General features: G+C 55.5%; 2 protein-coding genes across 6 annotated transcripts; both read right to left on the bottom strand.

Moving 5' to 3' along the window:
- Window positions 1–62: 62 nt before the first annotated feature.
- LOC115251936 (toll-interacting protein) lies at window positions 63–2,765 on the bottom strand. Its single transcript, XM_029845764.1, has 6 exons — window positions 2,611–2,765; window positions 2,051–2,200; window positions 1,692–1,874; window positions 1,460–1,612; window positions 1,093–1,177; window positions 63–1,015 (listed from the first exon to the last, which is right to left on the bottom strand). The coding sequence occupies exons 1-6, from the start codon at window positions 2,641–2,643 to the stop codon at window positions 792–794; spliced, it is 828 nt and encodes a 275-aa protein (XP_029701624.1). The 5' UTR covers window positions 2,644–2,765; the 3' UTR covers window positions 63–791.
- Window positions 2,766–3,683: 918 nt separating this feature from the next.
- Window positions 3,684–14,665, bottom strand: LOC115251934 (CUGBP Elav-like family member 1). Of its 5 annotated transcripts, XM_029845760.1 has the most exons (15): window positions 14,208–14,662; window positions 12,877–13,064; window positions 12,673–12,755; window positions 12,053–12,101; window positions 11,735–11,869; window positions 11,579–11,658; window positions 11,341–11,502; window positions 11,136–11,205; window positions 10,914–11,030; window positions 10,723–10,836; window positions 10,424–10,612; window positions 10,236–10,256; window positions 9,732–9,875; window positions 6,949–7,121; window positions 3,684–4,351 (listed from the first exon to the last, which is right to left on the bottom strand). In XM_029845760.1, exons 1-14 carry the CDS (start codon window positions 14,276–14,278, stop codon window positions 6,994–6,996), a joined length of 1,551 nt encoding a protein of 516 aa, XP_029701620.1. In that variant the 5' UTR covers window positions 14,279–14,662; the 3' UTR covers window positions 3,684–4,351; window positions 6,949–6,993. The 5 variants fall into 5 exon arrangements, with proteins under 5 accessions (XP_029701620.1, XP_029701621.1, XP_029701619.1 ...); XM_029845761.1 differs by having other exon boundaries at window positions 3,684–7,121; window positions 11,735–11,866; window positions 14,208–14,665; XM_029845759.1 differs by having other exon boundaries at window positions 3,684–7,121.
- Between the last annotated feature and the right edge of the window lie 3,813 nt (window positions 14,666–18,478).

Below are 18,478 nucleotides of genomic sequence, written 5' to 3'. Positions count from 1 at the left end.
AGTTGAACTGCAGGGAAGTTTTAATAGGAAATAATGTTCAAATGATTGATAATTGCTGCCAATAATGCTTAAAACCAAAGTGTCTGGGCTTTATAAGTGCTGGAGCAATCAACAGGCAATAAAAATACACGCAACACAAAGAAAAGAAGCCGGAAGGTGGGACAATAGCACATCTCTTTGGTAGACACCTTCAACAGCTTGTGCAGGCAGCGGGCAGGTCAGGGAGGCCGGGACGTGGGGCTCCAGAGCTGCCCCAGCCCCAGCCCCAGCCGAGCCTCTGGGGCGTCAGAACCAGGCGACACCAGCGTCCCCTGACCCGCCCCAGCTGGGCGCCACTCACACACGACCTGGAGTCGTCATCCTCAGCAGCTGGAGACGACTGAACCGCGATCTGTCCGTTCCCAACTCTCATTACAACATCGATTCGGACAGATATCATTTAATAATTTAGAAGAATTTCATCTGGAAGTGCAACGAACAAAGAACAGCTGGTCTGGAAGCGGCGTGAGTTATGCTGCACAGGTGGTCCACACCTCTAACATCTGGAATGGATCCGACGGGTGTGTGAGTAGCTGAAAATGGGGGGGGGGCAACATTTACAAGCTCCTCGGGCCATAAAACCAGTCCTGCTTCCAAAGCCACACACACCTTTAGCATTTAGCATTCGTGGTAGAAGTGATTGGTCCAGCGTGACATCAAGACTGGAGACACGACTGCATGGGGGGGGGGCTCTACAGGAAGGGCGTCTGTCAGCGCATGAGGACGCGTGCACGTGTTGCTGGGCCGCGCGGTTAGAGCTCCTCGGCCATCTGCAGCAGCGAGTTGATGGCGGCGTCCTTGTTCCCCCGCTGGGCGTCCAGCACCGTGCGCACCACCTCCTGATCCAGGTTGGGGAACATGTCCTGCAGAGCTTTCAGGTCCTCCTCGCTGCACACCGTCTCCTGGCCACCAGCAGGGGGCATGGTGGCCGGCATGGGCATGGGCACCATGCCCTGGTTATAGACGGCAGGAACTCCTGGGGGGGGGGGGGATAACGATTGATTGATCAGCGTAAACGACATGAGACAGCAGAGGAGAAGGAAGAAACCTGACCTGAAATGGGCACATATCCAACGCCCTGCTGGTACACAGAAGGCATCAGGACGACTGGCTGGGTCATGAGACCTGCTGGTAAGGACTGGACGGGGACGGGGACGGGGACAGGGAGGGGGACGGGGACGGGGACGGGGACGGGCAGGGGGAGGGGGACGGGGGACAGGGACAGGGTCAACAGTCATCATTACACACATGAAAGGGCGATGTTACAAGCCTATAACAGCATAATAAGCACGTCCAGCCTCACGCCGGTGCTGGTTCCACTCAGGGTCCATATGAGCAGATCTCCTGCTCTGAGCTGGTACCAAAGATCCGACTACTCTTGGTAACCGCCTCTGGTACCAGTACATGTTGTGGTACTCACAGCGAAGGACATCACCAGGTTGATCATGCCCTCCTTGTCGTCGCCCTGCCTCCCGCTGAGGCTGAACCACTCGTCCACCACCGTGCCCTCTCTCAGGCTCTCGGGGATGGTGACGTGGGTCCAGGCTATCCTGTCGTCCATGGAGAACGCCCTCTGAAAACGCAGTGGAAACAACCGGGTCAACGACAGCAGAACCGAGCCCGTCCGTGACCGTGGCCTCCGAGCTTCTCACCTCATCAAAGATCTCCAGGTAGAAGGAGTCCACTCCAGGGGGAACTGTGCACTGGATCACCTTGTTCCAGCGGGGGTTCTTGGCTCCGTTGTGAGCGGTCGGGGTCTCATAGACAGCATAGCCAAGTCTGATCCGACAGTACGGGTCCATTCGGGTCATTCCATAATTCTTGGCCAGCTTTGCCTTTGCAGAAGAAAGAAAAGTTAAATGTTCAGAACAATCAGGTTGGTCTTGAAGGATCCTCTGAAACACAAAAGGTCCATTTGGGTCGACCACTCTGGGGGGGGGGGGGGGGGGGGGGCACACCAGGTACTGACTGCTGTTCTGCCCTTGCATCCCATTTGGCACAAAGTCTTTACCTGGACCACCGTGATGCTAAGTCGTCCCACAGTTCCCAGCGAGCCTCCGTACTGGAGCTGCCGGGCCGCCTGCGCGTCCATGTGCACCTGCTGCTGCTGCTGGGTGGGGGTGATCCGCAGGAAGTCCTGGGGCAGTTCCCCAATATACACCTAAACGGTCCCACACAGATCCGCTTAGTTCAGCCATCAAATCACCTTTTATTTAGTGTTTCGCCGTCTAGTTTGTACGTGGTTTAAGTTTGGATTGTTCTGTATCTGTGACTCACTAACTCACGTAAACATTGACATAATTCGAATTATTGTCGATGTGATCGCCTGGATGTTAATGTCATGAACACGAACACACAGGAGACACAATCTTTAGCCAAATGCTACATTTGACCATTTTCAGATGTTGTTTTTAAAGGCTTTTATTAATATGGTACGTGCTGTTTTCATGAGGAAGTTACAGAGGAGTAGCTTAGCCATTAGCCATTAGCCTCCTGAGCTAGCAGGCTGCCGCCGCTGCCAGCGCAGCTCAGCCGCCCTCACGGTGGATGTTTCAGGCACAAACGCCCTACCTGCCCCCGCTGGGTGCTGATGGTGGTCGCCATGGTGCTCTTTCTGCTGGACGCTTTCGCTGCTTCGTTAATTCAGGGCGCTTGACCAAATTCACCGTTTGACGATCTACGACCCGGCGGATAATCGCGAGATTACAGCTGACCCGGAAGTGATCCTCGCCGATGACGTATGCGGAAGTTTGCCAAACAACAACAACAACAACAACAACGAATAATTCTAATAATAGAGCCAAACAGCTATTTTCTTCACATATTGTGCCTAATTGGAGCCATTCCATGAGTTTGTCTGTATTCAGGGAAATTTTAGCTTTCAGAAACTGACCAATAAATCATTGTGAGTTACTTCACATGCATCTGAATAATCAGAATAATTAAATAATCTCCAGATAACACAAACACAAATAGCTGCTGATGTATGTAACGTGTGGAATGTGGAAACAGTTTTTTTTTGTTTTTGTTCTTTAATTTGGGACATAGAATAACAAAGTTCCACAGTCCAGACTGTAAAGTTTTATTTAAAGTTCATATCCATTAAGAGAAAACATCTTCTAGGATGCACAAAATAAAGATTTAATTCCCTTGTTACATTTAAGCAATTTTGTTCTCTTCAAAGAAGCCTCCGCACATCCATGACTACACTTCTTTTAATATGATACTATGAGTTAGCATTTATAAATAAACTTCACAAGATCGATAAAGAAAAAATGTATTTAGAGAATCAGCTGTGTCACATCTTGCTGTCACAAAGGGGCAGATCAAAGGTCTGACGTGACGTTTGGTGGCTGTTTGACCGGAGCTACGCTCCAATGTCAGAACTGAGGTCAACGTTCCTCTGAAGAAAATGAGATTAGACTGAGATTCCAAATATCACCTGCAGCATCACGATCATCGTGAGCCGAGACATCTGTCATCTGAGTTTAAACTCATTTTCTTCAGGACTCCCGACATACTCATCTAATGGAGTCACCACTGTTCATGTCTGCGTGTTGCGTCACACAAATGCATCCCATACGGCTGAAGGATGTTTGTCCCACAAGCAAAGTCTGGCACTTAGACCAAGAAAAACAAGAAGATTCTGATTGTGCAAAATATTTGGCACCATTTTATTCAGCGTTTTTAACATAACACAAACTAGATCACATTTTTGCCAGAATTGTCAGTGCAGAGAATAAAAAAAACATGCATACTAAATATACTTGAACAGGTGTCTGTGCCCGATTCTCCACACACAACCAAAGAGCCGAGAAGGTCCCGTGCCGGTGGTGGGCAGCCAAGAGGATTTAAAAAACAAACGCATTTTTACACAGAACGGTTGCGTCTAATAGACGCATCTCCCCTCGTTATGATGAACCCCGTTAACAAGAGCCAAGAACTGCTGTCCAACAACAGGATGCAGAGACAAAAACACACACAGACACACACTAAAAACGGAGGATGGGGCACTGGGAGGACTGCTGCATGAGGAGACAATCCAGAAAGGAGGTGGGGAGCTGGCTGGGATCAAAAGGAACTCCGTAGTGGTTCCGTGTGCTCTAGAAAAATAGACTTCTGTTTATTTGGACTAAGAGGTGGAACTTTAAAACACTGTCAGTGGCGCCACAGGTGACATGGAGAAACAAAATCCTAGTATTCAATGTCAAACACAAGGTCAGAGGTGAATTTGGAAGCACCAGAGAAGCGCAGGGGAGGACCGGACGATGAACTTTGACGCATCGACATGCTAGGGCAAACGGGAAGAGATCTAGAAAACAAAGATAAAAGAAAAATACGACAGGAAGACAAACCCAGGTTAAACAACGATGGAACACAGACAGAAGAGAGAAAAGAGGACAAGAATGGTCATCGGCGTGCGGGGGTGCGACTGTGGCCTAAAGACTCGGGGACGTGAGGCCAAGCCAGGACCAGCGGGGGACGACGGCAGAGACCTTCCGCCTCATACGGGAACGGCTCTTTCTAACGGACTTTGCTAAAGGTTTACCCACAAATCAGCTGTTTTAGACCGACTCACCCGTCTCAATTAAACCAGAAGATCAAGAGTGCGTCAGCAGGGTTAAGCTGCTCGCTCCAGTGTTTCAGGGCTCCTGTTTTAGTACCAGGAAATGCAGCTGTGCTAAACGTGAACGACGTGTCCGCGTGACGGATCCAACAGCTGCGTCTTAAGGTTTTTCTGGGTAAAGAGGAATGAAAACGAGCTGAATCCAACAACATTTGTGCAGGAAAAGAGAACAAGTGATGACAGGATTACAGAAACCCGTTCTGGGTCTTCCCACCCAGTATTCTCCGAGGAGAGTGAAACCTCCCCTAAAGACGAGCAGCTTTGATCAAAGATCCCCATCAGCAACAGCTGAGCCACTTCAACGAGCCGCTTTCAACCTCATGTCTCACTAATGCAGGTTGCTGCATTTACACACGTCAATGTTCTCATCAGAGAGACTAAACCAGCTGTAACACTCGAACCGCTGTGGACAGCAACATTTCTAATCCTGCAGTCACACAACCACAAAATCCAACTGCGCTGACGACATAGTCCCTGATACATCATTAGGATTTCCGTGCAAACACAAGAAGAGCGGCGCAGGACACAGCAAGACACCTCCAGCATCACTTGGATCACCTGGATGGGACATCCTTTGAAAACAGCAAATCACTCAATCCCCAACAGAGATCTGCTCATCGTAGAACACGAATGCCAGAAACGTACGCTGGTGAACGGGAGGCTGCCACGGGGACATGTCAAAAAGGTGGTTGTTAAGAAAAATAAGGTGATTTATTCAGTTCCGGGCGAGTGTGACGGGGGTTTTTGGTGCTGGAGCAGCAAGGATGCATCCTGCACACGCAGACAAGCACAAGTAAGGTGACGTGAGGCTGAGACCAGCAGATGGAACAGGGAGAGGACACACAGGATGAGAGGAAATGCAGTTGTTGGACTTGACATTAGTTTTGCAAAATAATTTCAATTCTGATAAATAATTGAGACAATAAATAGTTCCCCGACACACAGGGGAAGTATAAAACCTATATAAAAATAGAAAAGGCATAATAGCTTAAATATACATCTCAACAATTGTCTTGCTCGCTACTTCGTGAAAACATTCTTGTGAATCTAAGCAAAAGGTTTGTCTAGAGAAATTTGGCATCGATATGATTTATCCAATCAAAAAAAAGGGCGACACTGTACGATAGCCCTCTGGAGATTAGCCAGCCAGTAGCTAGCAGGACAGTAGCTGAGCAACGCTGACTTTTGATTCTCTTATAAAAACACCTGGATTCAAAGAAGATGCTAAATTCATAAAATGCATCCATACAAAGTTTTACATCTGCATTAGACACACTCCAAGATCAGAAGAACAAACCTGGGAAGTTAGTTTTTATTGCCACATTTACAAATATTGCTAGCTATAGCTGACAGTTGGTCACCGTGGCAACATCAGCTCAGACCGTCAGAGCGTCAGTGCAGGAGCGTCGCCAAAACATGCTGCGCTGGGTGCAACGACCACATGCACGTGGTTAACCCATGTCCGGATGAAAAATAATAAAAATAAAAAGGAAACACATCAAAAGCAATTGACCGCATGCAAATATTCACATGACACAAGCGTCAGTTCCACCTGGTCGTGGAGGGAAGATGAGGCTGTGCACAAACACCCACCAGATGTCACGTGGAACTGACACGACTACCAGTAAAGCCAGTGAACAGGGGTGGTGGAAGGGTGACGGCCGCTAACCGCTTGGGAACCTTGAGCTCCCTGCTGAGTCTCACAGGTCCCCAACCCCAGGGTGATGCCACACAAACATTATCCGCATGTTTTGGTGAAGCCCCTACATCAATTTAAAGCAATTTCAGGGTGATATCACACAAATACAGATACCCAACACAGTATTAATGAAAACAACACACCCTTTAAATGTGCAAGAAAACCTAGAGTTCTGATTTCTGGCTGCTCCCCTGATGGAGCTCCAGCTGCTCCAGCTGCTGCCTGCTAGGGGCTCAACAGGAGGTCAAACAGATCATCTCTGGCACCCGACTGTCAATTTAGAACAAAGCTCAACAATCAACTCATATGTGTATCATGTACCACAGCAAACCAATAACGTTCCAACTTAAATAGAAATACACCTGCTTCTCTCGTCCGCCAAAGATAAAACAAAGTGCGTTCGCCGTAACAGAAGACAGAAAGAGTCCAATCTAGCGTGGAAAGAAGCTAAAATCATTGAGGTTGACGGGTGTCTCTGTGCCTGGACATGTTCCAAAGATCCAGAGCAGCAGCACAGTGGACACCAGCCTGGAACAAACACATCTCTCATCGGACCACTCTTGCTTATTCACACTGAACTTACCAGAACACCACCCTGCCTAACTAAGTCTGCCGGCCCCCGACACCTTCAGTAGGGTTTGCTGTCGTTCTTCGAGCGCTTCAGCTGCACCTTGAGCCTCTTCATCCCGATCTGGAAGCCGTTCATTGACTGGATGGCAGCCTGTGCCGATACCGGGTTGTCGTAGCTCACAAAACCTGGAGGAGACACGGAAACTCTGAGGGTGGGAACAGAGGACAACTCCAGGCTGGAATGGATCTTTAAATCTCTTCCATGGATTCCAGCAAATACAGAATGACACACTGCATCAGCTCCTCTGGTGGAGGAGCTGATGCAGTGTGCACCAGTGTCTGGGTCTGCACCAGGGTCTGCACCAGTGTCTGGGTCTGCACCAGTGTCTGCACCAGGGTCTGGGTCTGCACCAGTGTCTGGGTCTGCACCAGGGTCTGGGTCTGCACCAGTGTCTGGGTCTGCACCAGTGTCTGCACCAGTGTCTGGGTCTGCACCAGAGTCTGGGTCTGCACCAGTGTCTGGGTCTGCACCAGTGTCTGCACCAGCGTCTGGGTCTGCACCAGTGTCTGGGTCTGCACCAGTGTCTGCACCAGTGTCTGGGTCTGCACCAGAGTCTGGGTCTGCACCAGTGTCTGGGTCTGCACCAGTGTCTGCACCAGTGTCTGGGTCTGCACCAGTGTCTGGGTCTGCACCAGTGTCTGGGTCTGCACCAGAGTCTGGGTCTGCACCAGTGTCTGGGTCTGCACCAGTGTCTGCACCAGTGTCTGCACCAGTGTCTGCACCAGTGTCTGCACCAGTGTCTGGGTCTGCACCAGTGTCTGCACCAGTGTCTGCACCAGTGTCTGGGTCTGCACCAGAGTCTGGGTCTGCACCAGAGTCTGGGTCTGCACCAGTGTCTGGGTCTGCACCAGTGTCTGCACCAGTGTCTGCACCAGTGTCTGCACCAGTGTCTGCACCAGTGTCTGGGTCTGCACCAGTGTCTGCACCAGTGTCTGCACCACTGTCTGGGTCTGCACCAGAGTCTGGGTCTGCACCAGAGTCTGCACCAGTGTCTGCACCAGTGTCTGCACCTGGGTCTGCACCAGTGTCTGTGTCTGCACCAGAGTCTGGGTCTGCACCAGAGTCTGGGTCTGCACCAGAGTCTGGGTCTGCACCAGTGTCTGGGTCTGCACCAGTGTCTGCACCAGTGTCTGGGTCTGCACCAGTGTCTGCACCAGTGTCTGGGTCTGCACCAGTGTCTGCACCAGTGTCTGCACCAGTGTCTGCACCAGTGTCTGCACCAGTGTCTGGGTCTGCACCAGTGTCTGCACCAGTGTCTGCACCAGTGTCTGCACCAGTGTCTGGGTCTGCACCAGTGTCTGCACCAGTGTCTGCACCACTGTCTGGGTCTGCACCAGAGTCTGGGTCTGCACCAGAGTCTGCACCAGTGTCTGCACCAGTGTCTGGGTCTGCACCAGTGTCTGGGTCTGCACCAGTGTCTGCACCAGTGTCTGGGTCTGCACCAGTGTCTGCACCAGTGTCTGCACCACTGTCTGGGTCTGCACCAGAGTCTGGGTCTGCACCAGCGTCTGCACCAGTGTCTGCACCAGTGTCTGCACCTGGGTCTGCACCAGTGTCTGGGTCTGCACCAGTGTCTGCACCAGTGTCTGGGTCTGCACCAGAGTCTGGGTCTGCACCAGTGTCTGCACCAGTGTCTGCACCAGAGTCTGGGTCTGCACCAGTGTCTGCACCAGTGTCTGCACCAGTGTCTGCACCAGTGTCTGCACCAGTGTCTGCACCAGTGTCTGCACCAGTGTCTGCACCAGTGTCTGGGTCTGCACCAGAGTCTGGGTCTGCACCAGTGTCTGCACCAGTGTCTGCACCAGTGTCTGCACCAGAGTCTGGGTCTGCACCAGTGTCTGCACCAGTGTCTGCACCAGTGTCTGCACCAGTGTCTGGGTCTGCACCAGTGTCTGGGTCTGCACCAGAGTCTGGGTCTGCACCAGAGTCTGGGTCTGCACCAGAGTCTGGGTCTGCACCAGAGTCTGGGTCTGCACCAGTGTCTGGGTCTGCACCAGTGTCTGGGTCTGCACCAGTGTCTGGGTCTGCACCAGTGTCTGCACCAGGGTCTGGGTCTGCACCAGTGTCTGCACCAGTGTCTGGGTCTGCACCAGTGTCTGGGTCTGCACCAGTGTCTGGGTCTGCACCAGTGTCTGCACCAGTGTCTGCACCAGTGTCTGGGTCTGCACCAGTGTCTGGGTCTGCACCAGTGTCTGGGTCTGCACCAGTGTCTGCACCAGTGTCTGCACCAGTGTCTGGGTCTGCACCAGTGTCTGCACCAGTGTCTGCACCAGTGTCTGCACCAGTGTCTGGGTCTGCACCAGTGTCTGGGTCTGCACCAGTGTCTGCACCAGTGTCTGCACCAGTGTCTGCACCAGTGCCTGGGTCTGCACCAGTGTCTGGGTCTGCACCAGTTGGGTCTGCACCAGTGTCTGCACCAGTGTCTGGGTCTGCACCAGTGTCTGCACCAGTGTCTGGGTCTGCACCAGTGTCTGCACCAGTGTCTGCACCAGTGTCTGGGTCTGCACCAGTGTCTGCACCAGTGTCTGGGTCTGCACCAGTGTCTGCACCAGTGCCTGGGTCCCAATAAACACACTGAGATTAATCGAGATATTAACCTGGCCTCCAGGGGGCGCAATACAGAAGCGCTCAGAAGAAGCTCCCTGTTCCTTCAACTATTTCAATAATTTATCTCTACAGGAATTAATGGCAACTTTTCCCAGGGAAAATCCATCCCATAGTTTACCAAAACTCACCAAAGCACTTGCTGAGATTTGTCTGCTTGTCAATGAAGACTTTAGCAGAGATGACGTTTCCAAAGGGCATAAACATCTGCAGCAGGTCCTGGTCTCCAAACTCCTGGGGGAGGTGGTAGATGAACAAGTTGGCACCTTCGGGACCTGCAAACAAGACTCCATCAATGACGCCACAGGAAACACTGAGCCTTTCACAAGATGGACGCCATTTAAGGCGTTCTGCCTGTCCTGTGGCCAAATCAGGGGGCAGAAAAGGCTACTGGATCCACTGGTTTCACTGGTTTTGCTCTGCATTCACAGCTGATGACGGCATCAAAGTATCAGCAGGGGAACGTGTGGTTCCAGGCAACTTTTCCCGATGCAACATGCAGTTTTGTTTTCAACTAACGGCCTCTTCAAACAGGGGATTCACGAACAGGACCTGGACCATAAAAGGTTCTCCGTTATGGACCTGGGCCCGTTCGCAGGTGAGGCTGAGAGCAGAGAGAAGGTGAGGAGTCTTACCGGTACTGCGAGCGTCACTGGCTGGGGCAGCAGATTTAAAACAAGACACAATCCTTAGCATAAAACGAGACCAAGACATCCAGAGAACATTCATGTGCTGAACTCGCATCCATCTAGCTAGACAACATGCGGATGCTGCGGCGCGTTCACGCCACCATTAACTGGCCCGGTAATCAGAGCCCACTGACCCTCTTTCTGGCTGCCGGCTGCTGAGATGCTCTGCTGGGACAGCAGGCTCTGGTTGTACAGGTTGGGCAGAGCAGCAGCAGCAGCGTACTGCTGGATGCCCGAGTAGGCCTGGCTCAGGGCCTCCATCGTGTTGCCTGACCCGTTTGAAAGGCCCCCAGAACCAAGACTGCCATTCAGCGCCGCCATGCCTGCAAGACAGGATGGAGCCCAGAAGATTAAATCTGCTTTAATATTAGTTAGAATATATTCACGGTGTGTGTGTGTGGCCTGTGGGACCATAAATGCAGGCGCAACATACTCGCCAGGGAGCCCATGTTGAGTCCAGCACTAGAACCAGCAGCCAGGGACTGCAAGGCCCCCAGGGAGGCCATGGGGTTCACTGAGGAATTGCTGCCAGAGGTTGGAGATGAGCCTGGTCAGAGAACACTTCCATAAACAAAAGTGGCAAACGTAGCTTGGACCCGTTGAGCTGTCCAGGGTGAGAGCTACCTGAGCTGGTGAGTGCACTGAGGGGGCTGCTGGAGGTGGTCATGGAGCCTGTCGCCGAGGCCTGGGTGGCTGTGGCGGCTGCCGCCAACGCTGCCAGGTTCTGCATCGGGTTTAGACCTAGTCACACACACACACACACACACAGCCAATAGCAATGTTGGGATTCTCCATCCGGTTTGAGCAGCAGCAGCACGTTTGACTGAGGAATGTGTGTGTGGGCACCTGAAACAGGGTGCAGGTTGTTCAGCGCGTTCCCAGAGGAGGCCGAGTGCTGCAGCAACTGTAGGTAGAGCTAACACACACACACGCACACACACACACACACACACACACACACACACACACACACACACACCCTGTTGGAGTGGCGGCCACGTGCAAAGCGGTGACACTGATCTGTGGGAGGCCGAGTCCTCCGGGGGCCCACCGCCAGGTACTGGGGGCCCAGGCTGTTGAGGCCCGTCAGGTTTCCCCAGATGGAAGCGGCGCTGAGCTGCTGCATCTGCTGCTGCAGCTGCTGCACCATGCGCTTCTGCTCCTTGTCCTTCTGAGTGTCCGCGAACTTCACCACGATGGGCGAGGAGCATCCCTGAACACAGACACATCCTGGTTAGGCCCGCTCTGTTGAGCCTGATCCAGAACGGGTGGCTCAGGCTGGGCTCTACCTCCATGGTCTGGGACTGGTGCATGGACTTGATGGCCGACTGGGCCATCTGGCGAGCGGTGAAGGTCACAAACGCGCAACCTGGAAGGAAGAGACAAGGTCATGAGCAGCTGGACTGTCCCCGCGCCGCGCGCGTGCCGGGCCGTGCGCTACCCACCGCGGCTGAGTCCGTCCGGGCCTCGAAGTATCCGGCACTCCTCTATCTGCCCATACGGTGAGAACATAAGTCGGATGTCGTTCTCATTACATTTCTTAGAGATCATTCCAATAAACAGCTTCCTGTCTTCCACTGCTGTATTAAACACAACGCAACATCAAACTCCGCCGCTCTCAGCTCACAGTCACATTCAACGTGCACGTTTCCAGGGGTTAGCTCCGCGGCAACACAACTCCGCCGACTACCGGTCGACGCCGGCTCCTTAACCACCAACCATCCGCCCAAAGGTCACCCGAGGGGATCAGAGACTCGTCTTACCGTTGTTTTTCTCGCTGTCCGCCGGCTTCATCTGGATCGGGTGGTGCATCTGTAAGGAGCAGCACACGCAGGACGCCTGATTAGGTGCAGTGGCATATACAGCGCCACGTGGGTGGTGCGTTCGAGTGTCAGCACCACACGGGTGGTGCGTTCAAGTGTCAGCACCACACGGGTGGTGCGTTCGAGTGTCAGCACCACACGGGTGGTGCGTTCAAGTGTCAGCACCACGTGGGTGGTGCGTTCGAGTGTCAGCACCACACGGGTGGTGCGTTCAAGTGTCAGCGCCACACGGGTGGTGCGTTCAAGTGTCAGCACCACACGGGTGGTGCGTTCAAGTGTCAGCACCACATTGGTGGTGCGTTCAAGTGTCAGCACCACATGGGTGGTGCGTTCAAGTGTCAGCACCACATTGGTGGTGCGTTCAAGTGTCAGCCCCACATGGGTCGTGCGTTCAAGTGTCAGCACCACATGGGTGGTGCGTTCAAGTGTCAGCCCCTCATGGGAGCGTTCTGCCTGCTGGAGGGGCCGTGATGAGCAGACGCTGCTGCTGGGCCCCCCAGGCCGACGCCGCTGAAGCTGCACCTGCAGGACTGAGGAGAAGGAGGCAAAGCCCCACCTACCCCGGGGAGAATCTTCATGTTGTGGAGAGCGTTCTGGGCCTCCAGGGCTGACTTGCGAGTGTAGTAGGTCACGAAACAGCAACCTAGCACACGAGGAGGAGAGCTGGGATCAATGTGGCGCCTGTGGTTCTGGGATGGAGCCCATGGAAGGTCAGAGTCTTCTTTGGAATGGTCCGAATCCTTTCAGGGGCATCAGAAACTGACCTTTGCTTTGTGGCGGGTTCTGGCTGCGATCCCTCAAAACATTTATCTCGTACACGACCCCATAGGGCTCGAAAAGCTCGCGGAGCTGCTCCTCGGACCAGGACCGGGGGATCTGCCCCACAAACATCTTAATGGCATCCACATCCGGCTGGTCGGGGTGGTCCAAAGACCCGTTCATCTTCTTTCCCCTGAAATCACACAACGGGGGTCAGTTCTCTGGAACGACGGACAGACCCGCGTTTTAGTTACGGTGAGTTCACGTGATGGGAAGCGAACCTGCGACATACGACCTCACCGGGACGAGCTCACGGGGTTGTGAGTGCGAAAACCGACCAGCCAGGGTGAAGACGCCCCTATTTATGGGCCATAAATGAAGCCTAGCATAACGCATCGTGTACATTAGTGCACATCAATGCCCAGCGTGCACAGTGATGGGTTTATGTTGATCATCTAGTCTCCTGGGAAGCCTAAATCAAAGTTCTGATCATCACCAGGACCGTTCACGTGGACGCTGTTCTTCAGAAGAAGTGAAGAACCAGCGCTCATAATGAAAGAGGAACCTGAACTTTACAGCTGCAGGACGTCTACACACTCAAACGGGATCTAAGCTTTTCCCGGCTTTGTCTTTTTTTATTTGCAGAAGAAGCAGATGTTCTTGTCCTACTGGGCCAGCGACCCAGACCCAGACCCAGACCCAGGCCCAGGCCCAGACCCAGACCCAGACCCATGGACCAAACAAGGTAACAGCGTAACACAACCCAGGCACATGAGAGAATCCCCTGAATAAGGGCTAATCAGGCCACACCACACACACTGCTAACGCGTTGCTGTAAGCTAGGCTTCTCCAGCTGTCAGACACCGGTTGCTATGACAACGGCAGGGCATCGCTGCAGGGGCAAACGAGGAGGGGGAGCCAACAGAGACGCGCTTGCCAAGCATGAAAGTTCCGAGGCTCTTTTCTCTGATCGTCAGTTTCCCCCTTCATTAACATGGGCGTCGGTTCCGGAGCTTCACGGAGGAGAAGCAGGTCGATGCACAGGTGAAACACAGGTGAAACACAGGTGAATCACAGGTGAAACCCAGGTGAATCACAGGTGAAACACAGGTGAATCACAGGTGAATCACAGGTGAAACACAGGTGAAACACAGGTGAAACACAGGTGAATCACAGGTGAAACACAGGTGAATCACAGGTGAATCACAGGTGAAACACAGGTGAAACACAGGTGAAACACAGGTGAAACACAGGTGAAACACAACACAACCCAACTACGGCGTTTGGGGACCGGAGCGGAGCGGAGAGTGCGTGGGAGGAGAGACGAGTTACTCACACGGGACTAGAATTCAGGGAGCAATGGTCCACCATCATCTCAGGAAGGAAATCCAGCTTAAAAGAAGCCATTTTCACTAAACTGTCCTTATTTTCCGTCAGGAGAACGAGGTTAACTGGTGATCAGGGGGCGGCAGGAAACTCCAGGGTGGGAACCTCTACAGTCCTGGGAAAAACAAGGCACCGACAGAAGACGACCAGAACCTGCGAGAAGCTGACCCACACGGAAACCCCCATCCACCGGGGGAGCGAGGTCTGGCGGAGGAGGGAGGTGCTGCTGGGGAGGCGAGCGGAGCACGAGTGACAGACGCAACGCCACGGGTCGTCAGGCCTCCCAGGTTCTGGGGCGAGGACGAGGCGCTGGCGTGGAGGCGACAGAGACAGAGCGCTGAGGGATGAGCGGGGACAGAGCGGCGGCAGGTCGCGCTCCCACAATCAAAGTGCTGATGGCCCAGGGCTTTTGTGCAGGTTCCACCAGGCCAGCAATCTGCTGCAGCGTCAGACAAACGGGTGTCAGATTGATGGCGATAAGGCCCAGTGGGCCGGGGGAATGAAAGGGGGGCTGAATGAGCGCCCCGGCCAGGGGCTAATCCCCGGACTAGCCACACCCGGGATAACAATTGGGTTCCGGCCCCGGGGGGGCTGTGTTCACCCTGTTGTCCTGTGACCTGCGCCCATTTGTTTTGTATTTGTGTGTGAAGCCAGTGTGGAATAACAGGATCTGGCCTTTGTGGCCCTCCAGAGGGCTCACGCAGCCCCATTGTCAGGGAGGTGGGCGGCCATTGGTGGGAGAGCGCCGTGCTTCCTCACGGTGGCGAGCATCCTCACGGTGGCGTGCTTCCTCACGGTGGCGAGCTTCCTCACGGTGGCGTGCATCCTCACGGTGGCGTGCTTCCTCACGGTGGCGAGCTTCCTCACGGTGGCGTGCATCCTCACGGTGGCGAGCTTCCTCCACGGTGGCGTGCTTCCTCACGTGCCCTCCACGGTGGCGTGCTTCCTCCACGGTGGCGAGCATCCTCCACGGTGGCGAGCATCCTCCACGGTGGCGTGCATCCTCCACGGTGGCGAGCATCCTCCACGGTGGCGAGCATCCTCCACGGTGGCGAGCATCCTCCACGGTGGCGTGCATCCTCCACGGTGGCGAGCTTCCTCCACGGTGGCGAGCATCCTCCACGGTGGCGTGCATCCTCCACGGTGGCGAGCATCCTCACGGTGGCGTGCATCCTCACGGTGGCGTGCTTCCTCACGGTGGCGTGCATCCTCACGGTGGCGAGCTCCTCCACGGTGGCGTGCTTCCTCACGTGCCCTCCACGGTGGCGTGCTTCCTCCAGGTGGCGAGCATCCTCCACGGTGGCGTGCTTCCTCCACGGTGGCGAGCATCCTCCACGGTGGCGTGCATCCTCCACGGTGGCGAGCATCCTCCACGGTGGCGTGCTTCCTCCACGGTGGCGAGCATCCTCCACGGTGGCGTGCTTCCTCCACGGTGGCGAGCATCCTCCACGGTGGCGTGCTTCCTCACGTGCCCTCCACGGTGGCGTGCTTCCTCCACGGTGGCGTGCTTCCTCCACGGTGGCGAGCATCCTCCACGGTGGCGTGCTTCCTCCACGGTGGCGAGCATCCTCCACGGTGGCGTGCTTCCTCCACGGTGGCGAGCTTCCTCCACGGTGGCGAGCTTCCTCCACGTGGCGTGCTTCCTCCACGGTGGCGAGCTTCCTCCACGGTGGCGAGCATCCTCCACGGTGGCGAGCTTCCTCCACGGTGGCGAGCATCCTCCACGGTGGCGTGCATCCTCACGTGCCCTCCACGGTGGCGAGCTTCCTCCACGGTGGCGAGCATCCTCCACGGTGGCGTGCTTCCTCACGTGCCCTCCACGGTGGCGAGCTTCCTCCACGGTGGCGTGCATCCTCCACGGTGGCGAGCATCCTCCACGGTGGCGTGCTTCCTCCACGGTGGCGAGCATCCTCCACGGTGGCGTGCTTCCTCACGTGCCCTCCACGGTGGCGAGCTTCCTCCACGGTGGCGTGCTTCCTCACGTGCCCTCCACGGTGGCGAGCTTCCTCCACGGTGGCGAGGATCCACGCGGGCGCCGGATCACTGTGATCCAGGCGGTGGGAAAAGGGCACATTTAGGGCGCGGTCCTGGGGAAGCAGCCCTCTAGGGGGGCAGAGCGTCCCAGCGGCTGCTGCAACCCTCCAGAGGGGGCAGACGAGGCGTGCGTGAAGGTCAAAGGTCGTCAGGTCGGACCTGACGTGGCCCCTCAGACGGCCCCTCTACGGCCCCTCAGACGGGCCCCTCTACGGCCCTCAGACGGCCCCTCAGACGGCCCTCACGGCCCCTCAGACGGGCCCCTCTACGGGCCCCTCAGACGGCCCCTCAGACGGCCCCTCTACGGCCCTCAGACGGCCCCTCAGACGGGCCCCTCAGACGGCCCCTCAGACGGCCCCTCTACGGCCCCTCAGACGGCCCCTCAGACGGGCCCTCTACGGGCCCCTCAGACGGCCCCTCAGACGGGCCCCTCAGACGGCCCCTCTACGCCCCTCAGACGGCCCCTCAGACGGGCCCCTCTACGGCCCCTCAGACGGCCCCTCAGACGGCCCTCTACGGCCCCTCAGACGGCCCCTCAGACGGCCCCTCAGACGGGCCCCTCTACGGCCCTCAGACGGGCCCCTCAGACGGCCCCTCAGACGGGCCCCTCAGACGGCCCCTCAGACGGGCCCTCTACGGGGCCCTCAGACGGCCCTCAGACGGCCCTCAGACGGCTCACGGCCCTCAGACGGCCCTCAGACGGCTCACGGCCCTCAGACGGCCCTCAGACGGCCCTCAGACGGCCCCCTCTACGGCCCCTCAGACGGGCCCCTCAGACGGCCCCTCAGACGGGCCCTGGCTGGATGGGAGGGCCCTAACGCGGTGACGTGAACAACCAGGCAGAACGCAGCGGGTTCATGGTGGTGCTGATGACGCGTCTTTGCTAGCATGTGTTCGGCTATTTCCTGTCTCTCTCTCTGCCTGCCTGTCTCTCTCTCTCGCCTGCCTCCTCTCTCTCTGCCGGCCTGTCTCTCTCTCTGCCTGTCTCTCTCTCTCTCTGCCTGTCTTCTCTCTCTGCCTGTCTCTCTCACTGCCTGCCTGTGTCTCTCTCTCTCTCTCTCTGCCTGCCTCTCTCACTGCCTGCCTGTCTCTCTCTCTCTGCCTGTCTCTCTCTCTGCCTGTCTCGCTCTCTCTGCCTGCCTCTCTCTCTCTCTGCCTGTCTCTCTCTCTGCCTGCCTCTCTCTCTCTGCCTGCCTCTCTCTCTCTCTGCCTGTCTCTCTCTCTCTCTGCCTGCCTGTCTCTCTCTCTGCCTGCCTGTCTCTCTCTGCCTGCCTGCCTGTCTCTCTCTGCCTGCCTGTCTCTCTCTCTCTGCCTGTCTCTCTCTCTCTCTGCCTGTCTCTCTCTGCCTGCCTGTCTCTCTCTCTCTCTCTGCCTGCCTCTCTCTCTGCCTGCCTGTCTCTCTCTCTCTATGCATGTCTGTCTCTCTCTCTCTCTCTGCCTGCCTGTCTCTCTCTCTGCCTGCCTGCCTGTCTCTCTCTCTCTCTGCCTGTCTCTCTCTCTCTGCCTGTCTCTCTCTCTGCCTGCCTCTCTCTCTCTCTGCCTGCCTCTCTCTCTCTCTCTGCCTGTCTCTCTCTCTCTATGCATGTCTGTCTCTCTCTCTCTCTCTGCCTGCCTGTCTCTCTCTCTGCCTGCCTGCCTGTCTCTCTCTGCCTGCCTGCCTCTCTCTCTGCCTGCCTGTCTCTCTGCCTGTCTCTCTCTCTCTCTGCCTGTCTCTCTCTGTCTGCCTGTCTCTCTCTCTGCCTGCCTCTCTCACTGCCTGCCTGTGTCTCTCTCTCTCTCTCTGCCTGCCTCTCTCACTGCCTGCCTGTCTCTCCTCTCTCTGCCTCTGCCTGTCTTTCTCTGCGTCTCTCTCGTCTCTCTGCGTCTCTCTCTCTGCCTGCCTCTCTCTCTGCCTGTCTCTCTCTCTCTGCCTGTCTCTCTCTCTGCCTGCTGCCGTCTCTCTCTCTGCCTGCCTGCTCTCTCTGCCTGTCTCTTCCTCTTCTGCCTGTCTTCTCTCTGCCTCTCTCTCACTGCCTGCCTGTCTCTCCTCTCTCTGCCTGTCTCTCTCCTGCCTGCCTGTCTCTCTCTCTCTGCCTGTCCTCTCTCTCTGCCTGTCTCTCTCTCTCTCTTGCCTGTCTCTCTCTGCTGCCTGCCTGTCTCTCTCTCTGCCTGCCTGTCTCCTCTCTCCTGCCTGTCTCTCTCTCTCTC

Source organism: Takifugu rubripes, chromosome 13 (genome assembly GCF_901000725.2).
Source record: "Takifugu rubripes chromosome 13, fTakRub1.2, whole genome shotgun sequence".
Lineage (NCBI taxonomy): Eukaryota > Metazoa > Chordata > Actinopteri > Tetraodontiformes > Tetraodontidae > Takifugu > Takifugu rubripes.
Note: the sequence above shows the minus strand (reverse complement) of the source record. Positions and strands in the feature narration are given on the sequence as shown.